General features: G+C 36.4%; 1 protein-coding gene across 3 annotated transcripts; it reads left to right on the forward strand.

The window, feature by feature from the left end:
- Window positions 1–442: 442 nt before the first annotated feature.
- LOC306867329 (tudor domain-containing protein 5-like) lies at window positions 443–17,031 on the forward strand. Of its 3 annotated transcripts, none has more exons than XM_079412933.1 (18): window positions 443–711; window positions 936–1,172; window positions 2,547–2,978; window positions 3,086–3,237; window positions 3,322–3,405; window positions 3,491–3,547; window positions 4,319–4,487; window positions 4,593–4,765; window positions 6,878–7,092; window positions 7,203–7,412; window positions 7,602–7,668; window positions 10,806–11,003; window positions 11,100–11,243; window positions 11,878–11,919; window positions 12,051–12,164; window positions 12,283–12,423; window positions 15,756–15,903; window positions 16,010–17,031. In XM_079412933.1, the coding sequence occupies exons 2-18, from the start codon at window positions 944–946 to the stop codon at window positions 16,207–16,209; spliced, it is 2,775 nt and encodes a 924-aa protein (XP_079269059.1). In that variant the 5' UTR covers window positions 443–711; window positions 936–943; the 3' UTR covers window positions 16,210–17,031. The 3 variants fall into 3 exon arrangements, with proteins under 3 accessions (XP_079269059.1, XP_079269058.1, XP_079269060.1); XM_079412932.1 differs by having other exon boundaries at window positions 446–711; window positions 10,806–11,009; XM_079412934.1 differs by having other exon boundaries at window positions 452–711; window positions 4,593–4,702.
- Window positions 17,032–17,335: the final 304 nt, after the last annotated feature.

A 17,335-nucleotide genomic window follows, 5' to 3' on the forward strand; every position in this document is an offset into this window, starting at 1 on the left:
TATTACCACTTTATATTCAAATATAAATCGCCAAATTTCCATAATAAACTTAATGCATGTATATGTAAAACATTTTTAACACTTACACATTTAGAGTAAGCCTTGGATTTGTTGCATATAGGCTATTTGTATTAGGGTTAGGGTAAAAAAAAAAAAACCTACCTACATATGGTTGAATGAATGAATATATTAATAATAAGTAATAATAAATTTAGCTTTTTAGCATTTTTAAATTTAAAATTTTAGTATTACATTTATTTTTATTTAACCTTATTCAAATAAAAATATTTATTACTAAATATTGATTTAATACAAATAATTAATAAATAATATTTAGTTTAATTTAGCATTTTTTTGCAATTTAAAAAAAAAGCATGTGAAAAAAGTAAAAGTATACATCAGAAACATTGTGAAGCAGTGTGTAAATAAAGTCAGAAAGTGCAGCGTCAGCACGAGGAGCTTGATTGAATGCTGATGAAGCACGTGCCTCAGGAAGTCTGCTGCTTCTGCCCACACAGACGCTAAAGAAAACCACACTATTATCTGCACTTCTGCCTAAACCCTTGTTTTAAAAATCAATCTCGGAGGATATTTTTGACGTCCCTTCCATTGACATAATCGCGCTCGCGCACCTGTGATGCAAAATTCCCATTTACTAAAAACGTGGCCTGTCGCGTGATCCCCACAGAACGCGTTCATCTTGTACAAAAGGTAATCTCTCGTCCATAAACACATTAATAATGTAAATGCAAAGATATAGGCGTTTAAAGACGGTTGTCAATTGTGTAAGCGCGTGCATTTTGCGTTAAACCAGTATTGTCAATAAAACAATTATGTTTAGGGGGTTGACATCATGGTGGAATAACATTTACGTGTAAACGTCATGTTTTTGTCGGCTATCAAGTAAGTAAATTGTGTCCCATTTGTGTTTTAAGCTGTCAGGATGACCCAAGATCAGCTCCTCACGGGTTTGAAGAAGGATGTCCGCTCTCTTCTGGTCTCTGCTAAGCATGGTTTGACCCCTGAGCAGCTCAAGAAAGACTACCAGACCATGCTGGGCTTCCCAATGCCCCTCAGGTTACTGGGATTCAGAAATGTTTTGGATATGGTGAAGGAAATGCCGGATGTTGTGCGCTTGGAATATCACCTCGATGGCAGCATCACTTTGAAAGGTGATATTAGTAGTTTATCCTTTTTGTTTGCTGGCAAATCAATATTTATGGCCTAGAGAATGACTTTTCTGAATATTCATGCTAAAACTTTTTGAATACACCATGAAATTGCTGTATTTGGTTTATATGAATTGCTAGTCATAAGCTGTTGATATTGGGGGAGTTTTTTTTTCACTCTAGTAGGCATTTAATTGGACAAACATTTGGACACACCCACAGGTGCAAGATGAGTCATTAATATTATCTATCCACCTTTTCCTTCAATGCAGAAGTAAGCCTATGGGTGAGAGACTTCCAGTTCATTAGACGCTATAGGTAAATAACGAGAAGAATAATAACGTGCAGTAAACGGTAAAACTGTTTGCACTACAAACCAGTGTGTTCATAATTAAGATTTTACATTAAAATAATATGGTAAGACACACCAATTTTCAATATCAAGCAGCAAAACTAACTGTTTTGTACAGCTAAAAATAGCTGGACGTGGATGAGACCGGAAGCTAGACCCATAGAATTTACAAATGGCCATGCCCATTTTTACAGCAAAAAAAAGGTGGATCGATTTATTTTTATATCAATATGTTAGCTTAATTTAGCCTTTATATCTGTTAAAAGTAGGGGTGTAACTGTATATGTATTCATACAGAATATTTTTGGTTCAGGTAATTCAGGTTTGGAAAGAATGCAGCATTTATTCAAAGACTGTACGCGCAAAAAAGTTTGTGTGTGGGACTGGGGTCGTTATAGTTCAAACTAAAACCATTAAAAAAAGGTGTTACTTGAAATAAAATGACGTTAGCTGGCATTAAATAAAATATAAAATGACGTTAACTGATGTTTAACTAAAATATTTTTAAAAATTTAAAAAAAAAAAATCTAGCTAGTTGCCAAGGTGACATTTCAAATTTTTATTTAGTTTGATGTACTAAAATGCCTCAAACTTAAATAAAACGACTAAAAAACCCCAAAAACATGTAAAATGTAAAAAAACCCAAAAACATTTAAATGAAAAGCAAAAAATTTAAAACAAATAACTAATAATATTTACCTCGTTGATACTAAAATATCACTGTGTGGGACAATACTGTTTATATTTATATACTTTGACATTGCAAACAGATCTGGAAAATGGCACATAGTGAATTGGTGTGGAAAAAATCTAAGTTGTCCTAAAAATCTTATGGTACATTTTTACCAGTCCGAGCTAACTTTTCCAGAAAGTTTGCTTTGGCAAGCTGTTTCAAACTCTCGAAACAAAATGTGTTTTGGTGTGATCAAAAATGATGTCACACCAGTTCGTTCATCGATTTCGCTTGAGGTATATCAGGGCCTTTTAGAACTATTTTTTTTTTTTTTTTTTTTCCCTGTTTGCAGCCATTGTAGATGAGAGCACCAAAGGCATCCAAGAGCTGGTGGCTAAGCAACGTGACCCCAAAACCAAATCCAACATTCGGAGGAGAACACCAGGAAACTTCCACATCTCTTACCCACGGAACCAGCCCGTTATTCTCCCTCGCCGTGGCCAATCAAAACCCGCTCTGCCCGCTCAACTGCGCAGCCAACTAAAACATTTACTATCTCATGGGCCGGTCAGATTATCAGAGCTGGAGTCCAGGTATATGGCGCAGTTCGGAAAGCCGCTCAACATCACGCAGTATGGCTTCTACTCCATTTCCGAGATGCTGGTGGCTGCCACGGATTTCGTAATCATGCAGCAGAGTCGCACAGGCTCGCAACTGCTGCTGAGGAATGCCATAATGCCACAAAATCAGATCAAACATCTGATGACAAATCTTTCTAAGCCATGTATGTATATGATAATGAAATTTCTGGAGACAGAGAAGTTGAAATCATGCTCTTGTTTTTGTTTCAGATTGATTATTAATGTCTTTTCTATGATGGTTGCTCTCCAGTGGCACCTCCTTTGGTGGCAAAACAGAAGCCGGTCAGTTCTAACGCAACTTCAACGCCAGAGAGGAACCAGCAAGATTTGCTCTCCCCCCCTGCTGTTCCTAAACCGGAGCCTGTGAAGGCAGAGCACTCTTTTGAAGAAACTATTTTTAAGGTTTGTATATTTGAATGAAATTAGGGTGATATTTCATGCTGTGCTATAAATAAATCCATACTGCTGAGGTAAATCTTCTAACAGCTTGAGGAGGAGCTCAGACAGCAGATCCTCGAGAAGGGCACCGCTGGCACCGTCAGCCACGAGCTGAAAGATAAGCTACGGAAGGTCAGACATAACAGCATTAAAACTCAGCCTTTCTTTTCTCATCATCTCACCTTGGTTTATTTTTGAGATATGAATCTTCTTTCAGGTTGTAGCTGAAAATGGCAATGGGATCTCCATTCACAATCTTCCCACAGAATACAAGGTATTCTTACAAAGCCTGTCAAGACCATATCTGTTCATATCTGAAGACGAAAATAAGAAAATATATTCTGCCTACAGAAAATTAAGCCTATTTTGTACGTTTTTGCATCTTTTTTTATTTTCATGGAAGCCTGTTGTCGCCACAGAATAAAGTTAATTGTTACTTTTTCTCACAATTTGTTCATATTTTACAATTCTGACATTTTTCAAAATGTCTTTATCGCAATCTGAGTTTGCAACTCATAGTTCTGATTTTTTAATTCTCAGAATTCTGAGTTTACGTCTTGCGATTGAGTTGTTTTGCTGCCATAGAATAAAAAAAGGTAATTGTGACTTTTCTTACAATTCGAGAAAAGTCATAATTTCTTCTCGCAATCGTTGTTTACATTTTGTAATTCAGACTTTTTTTTCCCCCTACCATTTCTGAGTTTATATTGAGAGAGTCAGAATTGGGAGAAAAAAAGTGAGAATTGTGAGATATTAGCTCAGGATTGCGAGGGGAAAAAAATCTGAATTATGAGATTAGACAATTACCTTTTTTATTATTATAATTTTTTTATGCTGTGGCAAGCTTCCATAGATTTTGGGTTGAAACTGTAAGGTATAATGTAGTCATATGTCGAGGTCACGCAAAATAAACCTCAATGATGGTCGGAATATTGTATCACTCAACGAAAATGAAAACATCATATCCACAGCAATATTTATTCTAGAGTTTCTAGATGGCGCCAGTGAGCTTTTCTAACTTATGATCTTTTTTTTTTTATGTTAGCGAATGTATGGTGAGGAGTTGCCAGTGAGCCAGTATGGCTTTCTGAGCGTGACGGAGATGGTTGGGGCTTTGAGTGACACATTGTCCATCCAAAAAGGTGGTGATGAAAGTGAAAACCAATGGATGGTTGTGGAGTTCAAACCAAATGATATACAACCCACTGAACCTGGTACTTAGCTTTATGTCATATTGATTTGAAAAGACAAATGAAGGCTTCTAGCTTATTGATCATCTTTAATGAAACTTTGATTGTGATGTATTTTCCTTTTGAAAGAATTATCCCCGGGTCACGGCACCACCTCCAGTCTGACGAACGAATCCCAGAATCCCTCCAGCAAAGCCTATTACTTCAGCTGTGCCGAGTCTGCGTGGGAGCGAGAAGAGGTGGAGCAATACACAGACACCCAAGAGTCTGAGCTCAGAATCGCCAATAAAACCATCCATCAGGTTAAGATTCATTATTGATAACCCATAATCATTCCCTCCCATATCAATCCTATGGAAACTTACAAAATGTACTTTAGTAAAGTTGCGTGGTATTTATGTATAAAAAGGCATTATTACTTATACATTATTAATACTACATATAATGGAATAATATACTAAATATACTACTTAATATACTAAAATTGATTCTTTAGTACTTCTTAAGATAAATTTAAGATCAGCTAAGTGTACTCAACTGTGATATTTTGGGACATCATGAATATGAACTAAAATGCTCTTAACAGACTATCTCTGTATTTAAAAGCTGTATTTAGTCACCACTTGTAGTACACTTGAGTGTACTAGTGTATGAAAGATGGGTTCATGTGTACTACAAGTGGTGAATAAATATATTTTTAAATACAGAGATAGTATGTTAAAAGCGCATTTTAGTTCATATTCATGGTGTCCCAAAATAGCACAGTTGAGTACTCTTAGCTGATCTTACGTTTATATTAAGAATTAAGATATTATCTCTATCTCTCTCTCTTAAATAATTATATTAACTTTTTTGCTCACCGGCCACTGTGGCTAGTTGTTTTCCAAATTTACTTGCCACTCAGCATTTTCACAGGCCACAATTTTGTTGGTGGGAAATTACGTTTTATGACTTAATACTGCATACAAACATGTATTTAAATTGATTTCCAGGTCATTTTTTACCTATTTAAAGGGCATTTTTCCCTAACCGTATTAAATGCTTGCATCTTTCATATCAAATTCTTACATTTTATTAATAAATTCACTTAGTATAATAAGATAATATAGGGCTGTTACCAATCATATGAAATCAGTATCTATAAAATCGATCTTTCCAACCCCAGAAGAAACAGAAGTGATTGGAGCTGCATTCCGATGCATTTACACAGACAGTTTAATGTAGCTGAAATATAGCACAAATGCATTTACACTGCATGCAAAATTTTAACAGCATAAATAATGTTGTGAGCTCAGTGTTTTAAAATATATATATACATTTTTTTTTTATCAATTTTTTTTTTTATATACAAATATGAAATGTTGGAAAAATGCAAAGATGGGCTACTATGAAAGCAAACCACCAGTAGGTGGCAGCAAGTGAATTAATTGAGTCATTGAAGCATGCCTTCAAAGGATTCATTCAGACAGCTGATTCATTCAAGAATGAAGCAAGTACCTGTCCTTATGAATGGACCACTGAATGACTCAAATGATTCAAAATTCAAAAACGAGAATCATTTATTAACAAAACACCAATGTGTATTGCTCCGTGATCTTTGTTCTGCTGTGATCTTTGTTTGGAACTATTTTCATTAACCAAATGGAACAAAAACAGTCAATGTTGACAATTTATCATTTCAATAAATTCAAATATTGAACTAAAATGTAGAACTACTTGTTTTAACTCTTGTATAAAATGTTAAATTTGCAATCCTGGTTTTCATGGAAATCTTCCTTCTCTGTAGTGTCATGTTGCTTAACTAGGCTGTATGTTATAAATATTAAAACTAAGTTACATTTTTATGTTTCTTCTGTGTACTTTTGCGTTCATTTGTTTTGATTTCTCCACGAGATTCTCACATAGGCTGCGTGAGCTTCAACTGGCGTGACCTTGTTGTTACTGATTATCCATTATCAATCGCGTTTTACACTGGATGTAATAAAATCAGAACCATTCTTGCTGAAATTTCAGTGCAATTAGATGTTTTTAATCAGATTAGTTGTCCGGTCGGGCAAGTAAAATTCTCTTCTTTCACTTGCCCCTTCTTGTCTTGGACAAGCATTAATGTCGAGCTCTGTTACTGTATAAAATTCAAGCTGAAATCCACCCGCATTTGGCGGGTTGGCAGGTGTTAATGTCAAGCCCTGTGTATGTATATGTGTGTGTATATGTATGTATGTGTGTATATATATATATATATATATATATATATATATATATATATATATATATATATATATATATATATATATATATATATATATATATATATATATATATATATATATATATATATATATATATATCTCTCTCTCTCTATCTCTCATAATAATAATATTTGTAAACCCAGTGTGTGTCACTGTTTGTTGTAGATGGTGGATCTTTTCCCAGAGCTGGTGGTGAGTCGAGTTTCAGCAGTTCCTCCAGACGCAGTGTGCTGCCAGAAGCTGAAGCCCCCGGCTCGCAGGAGGGAGAGAGAGCTGGTGCCTGTCCTAGTGGAGCAGACGGAGTCTCCCAGCCACTTCTACATCCGCTTCAGCCAAAACAAGGAGGCCAGAGCCCTGGAGAACATGATGATTGAAATGAGGTATCTCACTCATTACGTTGTACGTTGAATTGTCACTGATTAATTTCATAATTATTTGGGCTGGGATTGAGTAGTATGTCATTCTGAACATGCCTAATACTTGCTTCCAGGAGCTGTTACTCCTACCCAGAAGTGACGGAGAGATACCGGCTGCCTGATGCGTATGTGCGGCTGGGTCAGGTGTGCTGTGTGGCCCCCAGAGACATGTGGTTCTACCGTGTGGTGATCCACGAGCTGTTCAGTGATACTGAAGTAAAGGTGTACTATGTTGACTTCGGAGACATCACAAAAGTGGAACGAAACAGCCTCCGGTTTCTCAAGTAAGTTCATAAATTGTTATAAAACAATGAAAGTGTTGTTTTTGACCTAAACTTAATTTTATGTAAATGATTACCTGAAGTTTTGTTTTACTTTTATTAGCATTACACCATAAATGAAAGATGCTGCATTTGTTTAGGACATATATGATTGTATCTCTGCTGCTTTGTATACTCTCAAAATCTTTCCAGAGCTTGTTATGCTGATCTTCCGGCTCAGGCTGTCCCAGCAATGTTAGCTGGAGTTCGGCCCATCACGGTAAGCAGTGTTGTTGTTATTAATTAAAACTATTGAAAACCATTTGTTAAATAAAAAAAAAAAAAAAAAAAGAGGTAAAACTTAAAATAGATAAAAATTGGAAATGTTGCCTTGGAAATTAACTGCAATAAAGCTGAAATGTGTGTGTATATATATATATATATATATACAGTGTTTCCCACACATAGACGAATCTGTGGCGGTGCGCCACAGATTAAATTCCGACCGCCACAGATTCAACACCGAATCTGTGGTCAGATTCAACACCGACCAAAAAAAAAAAAATCAATACCGACCGTCACATATTGCGTTTCGTTATTCTTTTGTACGCTATTTAAAACACGCAGCGAATTCGTTCAACTGCATTTCCTTTCCCTGCTCTCTCTTCATCTCTGTCACTCACGCGTCTCTCCCTCACACACACACACACACACACACGCACACAGCCCCTCCCCTCCGTGCACACCACATCTGTCTGGATCATCTGTGGAGAGAAGACGGCTGGCGAAAGGTTGGTATCTCGTGAACACTTTTAACACACAATCACAGATTAAAAAGTGCTATAAAATATTTTATATTCTGAATACAATAGTTTCAGTGTGTTGTTACTGTAAGTCCCGACCCTTAGCAAACGCGATTGCGCCTTCTTTAGAAAGTTAACTAGTCGCAAATTTGCGGTAAAATGTAGGCTAGCCTAGTTGGGTTGTCGAGGTCAAAACACTATATGTAGCAGCTGTGAATCAAATAAACGTGTTATAAATTATGTCGTTTCTTTACTCTTACACCGAATGTTGTCCTTTAGGGGATCCAATCGTATCCCCTATCCAACCGTTCTTTTCATCTGCAGATGAAAAGAACGATCCCCCCCCCCCCCCCCCCCCGGACTGACCACCACACATTGCCTTCAAACCTGTGGGAAACACTGTATATATATATATATATATATATGTATGTGTATATATATATATGTGTATAACTCTTAACAATAAACATGAAACACACAACACTATCATAGTTTTTTTTATTTTACACACATACTTAATACATTTCAAATTTGCACCTAACATACCTGTACATACCGAATTGTCTATTTTGTATATTGTGTTTGTGCTATTTGGCACATTGTCAATTTTTGTATATTTGTACATAATTATTTTTTTTATTATCTGTGTCCTGTTGCTGTCATTCTGTTGCACTGTGGAGCTACTGTCACTAAAACAAATTCCTCGTATGTGCAAACATACCTGGCAATAAAGCTCATTCTGATACATGTATGTATGTACAGTGCCCTCCATAAGTATTGGAACAATAAAGACAAAATTGTTATGTTGGCTGTGGAGTCGAGACATTTTGCAAATGTGATTCTATTTTTGGTGCTTGTCAGAGCTTTGCATCTTGCTGTGTAGCATCTGTAATTCTGTGTCAAAGTCTCCTGAGGACAGTAAATTGTCAGAGCATCACCCCAGCTTTCAGGAAGTTGTTGGTGATTTTACAGACACATCTTTTAGGATTCATTTACACAGCTTTTATTATTTGTCTGTCATCAACTACTAACCCCCGGGGAGTTAACAGACTTCCTATTTTCTTTTAGCATCCAAATTGCTTGCTTTTCTCTCAAAGTCAGCTCCCTCATCTTCATCCTGGTTTGTGTGTGCCATCATCGAATGCAAGATTCAGAATGCAGAAATAATGGATATAACTGATACGACACATTCCCTGCTTTTAATATCTGAAGAATTAATGCAACAGGACACATCTGATCACTTAGAAAGACCTGTGAGGCAACTGTTCCAATACTTATGCTCACATCAGATGGAGGGATCAAACTCTAAAAGTGCTGAACTTCTTAGCTGGTAAAACATCTATGTGTTGAATCACCCAATAATAAAATGTGACATTCTGTAGTTTTGTCTCATATTCATCTTTTAATCATATTTGTAAATGTCTTGACTCCACAGCCAACAGAACAATTTTGTCTTTACTGTTCCAATACTTTTAAAGTAAAGTAAAGTAAAGTCGTGACGTATTGTCAAGTATGGTGACCCATACTCGAAATTGGTGCTCTGCGTTTAACCCATCCAAGTGCACACACACAGCAGTGAGTAGTGAACAAATCCACACACACACACACCGTGAACACACACCCGGAGCAGTGGGCAGCCATGCTGCGGCGCCCGGGGAGCAGTTGGGGGTTCGGTGTCTTGCTCAAGGGCACCTCAGTCGTGGTATTGAGGGTGGAGAGAGCGCTGGACATTCCCTCCCCCCACCTACAATTCCTGCCGGCCGGGGGCTCGAACTCGCAACCTTTCGATTACTAGTCCGACTCTCTAACCATTAGGCCACGACTTCCCCAGACTTTTGGAGGGCACTGTATGTGTGTGTGTATGTATATTAAAATTAGAAGGATCTATTATGATTTATATTATGATATAAAAACAATTTGTTTTGTTTTTTTCATTGAAAGTTTTGTTGATTGCAATGAAACACCTTTAATATTAAAACAGCTTGAGTAAATTGTCACAATATTTTCAGTTTGGGTGAACTATTATTCCTCAAAAATATTCTATTATGGGTGGGTAATATAAGAGAAAAATCACAACATTCTTAATAATTTTGATGTTATGATTTATATTTGATACAATATTTTCATGGATTTTTTTTTTTTTTTTTTTTTTTTTTACTTTTGTTTTCAAATAATGGTCCTTGTTTATTTTCATTCAAAATTGATGATTGCAATAACAAATGTAGTAATAAATAAAATAGTATTTTTATTTATTAATTTTTAATCTAAATTATCTATTCTGTCTGTTCTACATAATTTTTTTCCAATGCAAGCAATAAGGCTTTAAGACTTCTAATAACAAAGTAATGAAGACTTGCAGTTCTGTAAGCGAATCAGATATTGATTCAGTAAACTCTGAATGAATTGATTCTGAGCAAGTGATTCATTAGGCTGATTCAAACCGTTAACCCCTAAATTTGTCATTTATTCACAAATTTGATTACACTTTTTGTATTGTATGCTTGTTTTTCATGCAGTAGATGGAGACCCAGCATTTGGCTGTTTATTGCTCATTTTGTTGCACTAGTTATTTTCTTTTTCTTCACTATTTTCTTCTGTCTGTTTTTTTCCTCAGAGTATTTGGACTCAGAGTGCAATCAGTGCTTTCCAGAGGATGTGCTGTGAGCGCACTCTGGTGGCCGCCATCCACAGCTACCAGGAAGACTTCCTGTTGCTCTTCCTGTGTGACACAAACACGGAGGAGGATGTTTACATTCACCTCGCCCTACAGAAAGAGGGCCATGCCCTTTCCTCCATTACCGCTTATGGATTGGTCTGGGTTCAAATCTTCATTTAAACCCACTTGCGTAAAACCCAATAAGAATCTGTTCTTCAGTATTTGTTGATTTCTTCTCATTTGGCTTTTTAGGTGTCAGGGAAGTTCAACCCAGTGACGTCTTATTTTGGAGATGATCAGCTTGAGGAAGTAAAGGAGTGTCTTTCACCATCCACATCTTTTCCAGAAACCCAGACCTGCTCTCAGGGAAATGGCTCTCTGAGCTCCTCTCAAACGGTGTCTTTAATATGCAAATCCAGCATCACAACACAGCACTGATGGGCCATAAGCCAGTGAAGCTCTGTCAGTTAGCTCTGTGAAATTTCAGTGCTGTTCGATTGGGCCGATGAACGGCAAGTCTGTCTGCTGAGGCTGTAAATAGAGGAATGACAGTGAGCAGCACTGAATCCTGTAGGTGTTTGAGAGCTCAGGTTTTTAAGGGGATAGTTAACCCAAAAGGAAAATAACCCCATGATTTACTCACCCTCAAGCCAATCCTAGGTGTATATGATTTTATTCTTTCAGACGAATACAGTCAGAGTTATATTAAAAAAAATGTTCTGGCTCTGCCAAGCTTTATTATGGCAGTGAATGAGGGTTGAGATTTTGAAGCCCAATAAAGTGCATCCATCATAAAAGTGCTCCACATGGCTCCGGGGGGTTAATAAAGGCCTTCTGAAGCGAATCGATGTTTTGTAAGAATAATATCCATATTTTATAAATATACTTTTGGGTGTACTCCCTTTAAGTGGCATACATCAGGTTTTGTTCACAAAGTGACTCGGATGCAGATTTGGTCAGTTTTACAAAAGGAATTATTTTGCATATCCCTATCTATATTTTTAACATTCATTTTTGTTACTGTCTTCAGATATTTTATCTCCATGATGGCCATGCCCTGCCCCCCACCACAGTAATATTTTTATTGTATTAAAACAATGTATCATATTGCAGTAGCTTCATAATAAAGTTTGTGGGCAACTAACCAAAGTAATTTGCCAAAGGGTTAGTAAGTGTTCATTCACTCTGGTTTATTCATTCCAGGTTTCCAGCTCTGAAAATGGAGAAACTGATTTTTCTTCCATAAATGTGGACTCAACCCTCGACATTCCTGCCCTCGAGTTTATAAGTGTTCCTGATGTTAACACTGCAGCTAAAGTAAGCCGTATTACATATATATATATATATATATATATATATATACACATATACACACACACACACACACACAATAATATTTTGGATTCATTTCTTTAAACCTCATATTTCCTTTCAGAGTGGGAAAGTAAATCCGTCTGAGGCTCCGCAGGCTGAAGACTTATTATGCTGCAGTGAATGGGATCAGGGATGGACAGCAGAGGATGAAACGGATAAGACTAAACTAGAGCTTGACATCAAGACCGAAGATGAATCAAAAGTAAGGATGCCAACTCGTCCACAATAGGCATAACATGACAGCTTTGGAGTGTCACACACATCTGACAGGTAAAAAGAGGTAAAGCCTGAGGTAAAATCTGATCCCAGTGCTCATGAATGAAGCTCCAGGCTTCAGACTTTCATTCCTCACAGCGTTTAGCACACAGTCATCTCTCAGAATGACAGGAGGTGCTGTGCGTCTGGAGATTTAATCTCCTGACGTATTGTTCCCCTTTACATCCCCGTTCTCCCGCTGAGCCCTTTGGGAGGCAGTTGATTTTAATTGTGTGGTGATTAGATGAAAATGTTAATTAGCCTCTCCACAGAGGTTCATCTGTTTAATCATTCAACAGAACGATTCTTTGGAAAAGGCAAGTTTCTACAAGAGACATGCAATAGTCATTTTCAGCTATTTGCAGGATGAAATCACAGAATCTAGCATAACAGTTGCTGTTTCTTTTAAAACTGGAGTGTCAATCATTTTTTGATGGCAAAATTCTTGCTGAAATATATTAATTTAAAATATCATTTAGTATTCTTAAGTTTCAAATGTGTAAAATATTGAATATATTTAAAAATATATATTTTATTTTAAAATACTTGCTGAAATGCAGTATATACAGGTAAATCTAAACAAATTTGAATATCGTGAAAAAGGTCAATATTTTTTGTCACTCATTTCAGAAAGTGAAATACCGTAACCGTAAACTCTAATCATCAAAATTAAAACGAAAAAACTTTTGAAATGTTACAAGAAAAAATTTACTTTTTCACGATATTCAATTTTTTTTAGATGTACCTGTATATACTTAAGTCATGTAATTAATCCAAACCTTTCGAAATTGACTCCTATCTATCTATCTATATATCTATCTATTATTTATTTGTTTATATATTTTTTTTTATGCTTGCTTAAATTAACATTGTCTTCTATTAATATATAATAATATTTATTTAAAAAAAGTAAAATATATTTACAAAAATCCATTAAAATACTTGCTAAAATATGCAGGGACAACTATAATTAAGCCATTTGATTAATCCAAAACCTTCAAAATTGAGGTACTTCTGTAAACACTTTTTTTTTTTTATCTATTTGGCTACATTTGTTTAATAGTACTCTTTTCACAGAGTGGCTAAAGTGTAATTTTTACCTTAAAATGTTTGAAATAATTTTAATGTCTAATATTAATTACTATGTAATGTTGTTTGTTTATTTGATTGTTTGACCAATGACAGACGAAAACCTGCTTAATTTAGATTTTCTTTTTTTTTCTCCCTCTAATTGTTTTCAAAGGTCCCTTTAGTGATTCTAGAGGGATAATTACTCGCTTCATCTTTTAATTAAGGCAATACTTTAAAGGGATAGTTCACCCAAAAATGAAAATTTGGTAATTAATTACTCGCCCTCATGTCGTTCCAAACATGCAAGACCTTTTCTCATCTTCGGAACACAAATTAAAGGGGTCCTTGATTATAATTTCCCTTTTTTTAACTTTAGTGTGCAATGTTGCCATTTGAGCATAAACGGCAACATTCAATGCAAAGGGAGAAATTGTCTTTTACAGAATTAGGTTTTTTAAGGCCTACAACAAACAGCTTGTAGGGACTACAACAAGCTTTTTCCTGTTTACATAATTTACGTAAAAAATGTATAAACCCTGCCCTCAGGAACACGCAATCAAGGGGCTTGAGGCCATCATTTATCATGCTGTACTAAAGCTTTAATAAGGATAAAACGTATATCAAAAGGTAACAAACAGCAGTAGCATTTACAAATAACATCACATCTAAAAACTATGAGACAACTACAAACAAAAAAAACACACCATTCTGAAATGTCCTGTATGAGTCGTGCTTGCATAGGTCCTCTTCAGTAATATTCTCTGGGTCTGACTCAGCCTATTGATAAGGCAATATTGACACCATTGTTTACAATACACTGGAGCACATGCAACTACTCGTTATAGTAAGGGGCGTGACGTTTCCGGTCAACGTGCACTAGGCGTTTAGTAAATCACAACACACTGGGCCAGCTAACCAATCTGAGCCTATTATGAATTTCTGAGGGAAGGGCTTCATAAAACCAGGAAGTCAACAGACTGTTTTTCGAAGAATGGAAACAGCGGTGTAGAATAAAGGTAAAATGTTAAAAATGTGATTTTTAAAAAACGAAGCTAGAACATGTTACAGTACACCCCATAAACACAATCAAGCCTTCAAAAAAAGACAATTAACCACCCCTTTAAGATATTTTTGATGAAATCCGAGAACTTTCTGACCCTCCATAGAAAGCAACACAACTGACACGTTCAAGGCCCAGAAAGGTAGTAAGGACTAGGGCTGCTCGATTATGACTAGGGATGTTCATTTTAACCGTTAACCGACCAATAAGAGCTTTGACCTATTAATACAATCAGTTAAACGGTTTAAAGTCACTTATTTATTTTTTTCAGTAATTGATCAAAATATTTTAAAAGGTTTGCTGCATGGTTAAAATAAGCTAAGCGTATGAAAAAAAAAAAACGTTTTTTAGAGCGAGAGAGAGAGAGAGTGAAAAACAAGTCGCCTATTAAGTCGCATTTTATTTCATTCAGAAATAGGCCAACACGAATTACGAAGATTATAATAAACACTGTAAACATAGCTAGGCTATTTTAGTTCACCTCACTCCACAACAAATACATTCATTTAACAGTAGGCTATTTAGAAAAGAACAAGAATTAAAAATGTAAGAAGCTATAGCTATATAAAAGACAAACCAAAACAAATTAATTTAGGCTAAAACGAAACTGAAACCAACGTTGGGTCTCTCGTTCAACACAAAATCATGTTTCCGTATTCACAATGTATTTGAATGCCAAAATATTACTTACCTTTTATGTAGGCTTACTTCACTCACGTTCCAATATCCACATAAAACAAAATGTTTCGCATAACTTCACGGCGGTACGGTGATGACGTTTAACGGCACAGATTTGACTACATATTTAAACTGAGCAGTGAAAACAAAGTATTCTCGTAGCTTCATAACGTTTCGGTTGAAGCACTGATTCCACATGGACTATTTTAACGATGTCCTTACTACCTTTCTGGGCCTTGAACCTGGTAGTTGTGTTGCTGTTTATGAAGGGGCAGAAAGATCTTGGATTTCATTAAAAATATCTTAATTTGTGTTCTGAAGATCGAAGGTCTTACGGTTTGGGAACGTCAAGAGCGTGAGTAATGACAGAATTTTAATTTTTGAGTGAACTATGCCTTTGAAATTTTTTTAATAAAATTAAATGATCTACGTGGTCACATCAGTTGTTTTTTTCGTGTTTTTTCACATAGCCTGAGACTGTGCCGCCTACTCTACCTGCCCAAGCAGCAGTATGTGAACCGCAGATGTGTGCATCTCCAATTGAACCAAAGACCATCTCAACCACATGCACCAGCCCTCGTACCCCTGTCCCCATCAGGATCAACTCCAGCTATCCAGGTACAGCACATCAATGCCACAATACAAAATATCTTACTTCCTCACAAATATTGTCATATTAAGTCCAAATCTACTATGTTTTCTTTGACGACATGAGTTTTTCTAGTTTTTCCAGGTGTACCCGTTAATCTGGTCCAGCCCCAGCTCTCCCACTTCATGAAGCAGTTATTCGGCAGCCCAGTTAATCTGGGACCAGTTCCAAACCCTCTGTTCCAGTACCACACATCTCCGCTAGCTCTGAGACCAGCTGCGCGCCTGTCCTCCGGGGCCAACATCCTACACTGGCGCTCCAATTACATAGCCTGACCAGCCACAAGCGGTGCGTGTTTTGTACTTTTGTCATGTTCAATAACTTTTTTCTTTCGTTTCTTTGGCTGCAGCATCCCAGAAATATATCAAATGATATATAAGAAAAGCAGCAGAGGGCACACAAGGACATGTCAATGTTGATACATTTCTTATTCTTTTTAGCGCAATATCTCTCCAGTAGCACGTTGCTCTTTATTTTTATGTATTTGAATGTACAGTGCTGAAGTTTTGTGTTTTTCTGTTTTCTCTATGGACCAAACTGGCCATTTGTTGGTTTTATTTGTTAAGTTGCTTGTTCGGTGTTCGATTCAGATTTTTTTTTTTATCAAGAACCAAAACGTTTTATAAAAAAGGAGGATACACTGAAAATTGTCTAATTGTGTCTGTTTTGCATCTAACATCATTTTTAGGTATAACAAAACCGAATACTTTGTGGAGTCCTTGTATTTGAGTGCAAATTTACTGGCTTTTCTGGGACTTTTCGCAAAAAAATTGATCTGATCCTGATCTGCAAAGGCAAGACAATGTCAAAGTTTATTTTCCGTTACAAGCTTGATACGATTTCATAAACGTAGACATGCTACCAATGCGCTGTTCATCTTTCTGTGACCAGTGTTTTCTAGTTTCACTGGATTGTTTATAAAAACGTGCTGTAGTGTATGAAATTCAATCTGTGGTTTCCCAACACCCGTTTTGTTTTCTTTTATGTACCTTCGATCAATTCCACCCACTGTTTTTCTGCCTTTTGGAATATTTAGTCCTCCGTGGGAGGATCCTTGCTCCACTGAGCATGTTGAAATATTAAATTACTCAAACAGGATGTCGTGTAACTAATGTGCCACACAAACAGTGGAGCCAAGGAAAGGGTACATTTTGGTAGAGCGCCGCCGGTCCTGAATCTTCCTTGTTTGGTCCAATTAGTGTTAATGGCATCTTAATGAGCTTTCTTCAAGGCCCTGAAGACGCCTGGTATCTTAACAAGAGCAGCTGGGGAAGCAAAAAATATGACCTCATTTAGAGAAAGGGGAAAAGAAAGCTGAATGTTGCAGAAACCAAATTAGCATTGAACGCTAAGCTAATGACGTTTAATTGAAGAAACATTTTTCTGAGTATGGAAGCTCAT

This window comes from Barbus barbus (assembly GCF_936440315.1).
Source record: "Barbus barbus genome assembly, chromosome: 49".
Classification (NCBI taxonomy): domain Eukaryota; kingdom Metazoa; phylum Chordata; class Actinopteri; order Cypriniformes; family Cyprinidae; genus Barbus; species Barbus barbus.

Coding starts and splice junctions, on each gene's coding strand:
- LOC306867329 (XM_079412932.1), top strand. CDS start 944: ATGACCCAAGATCAGCTCCTCACGGGTTTGAAGAAGGATGTCCGCTCT. Junction 7,093..7,202: donor AACATGATGATTGAAATGAG/GTATCTCACTCA, acceptor ACTTGCTTCCAG/GAGCTGTTACTCCTACCCAG. Junction 7,669..10,805: donor CTGGAGTTCGGCCCATCACG/GTAAGCAGTGTT, acceptor TTTTTTCCTCAG/AGTATTTGGACTCAGAGTGC.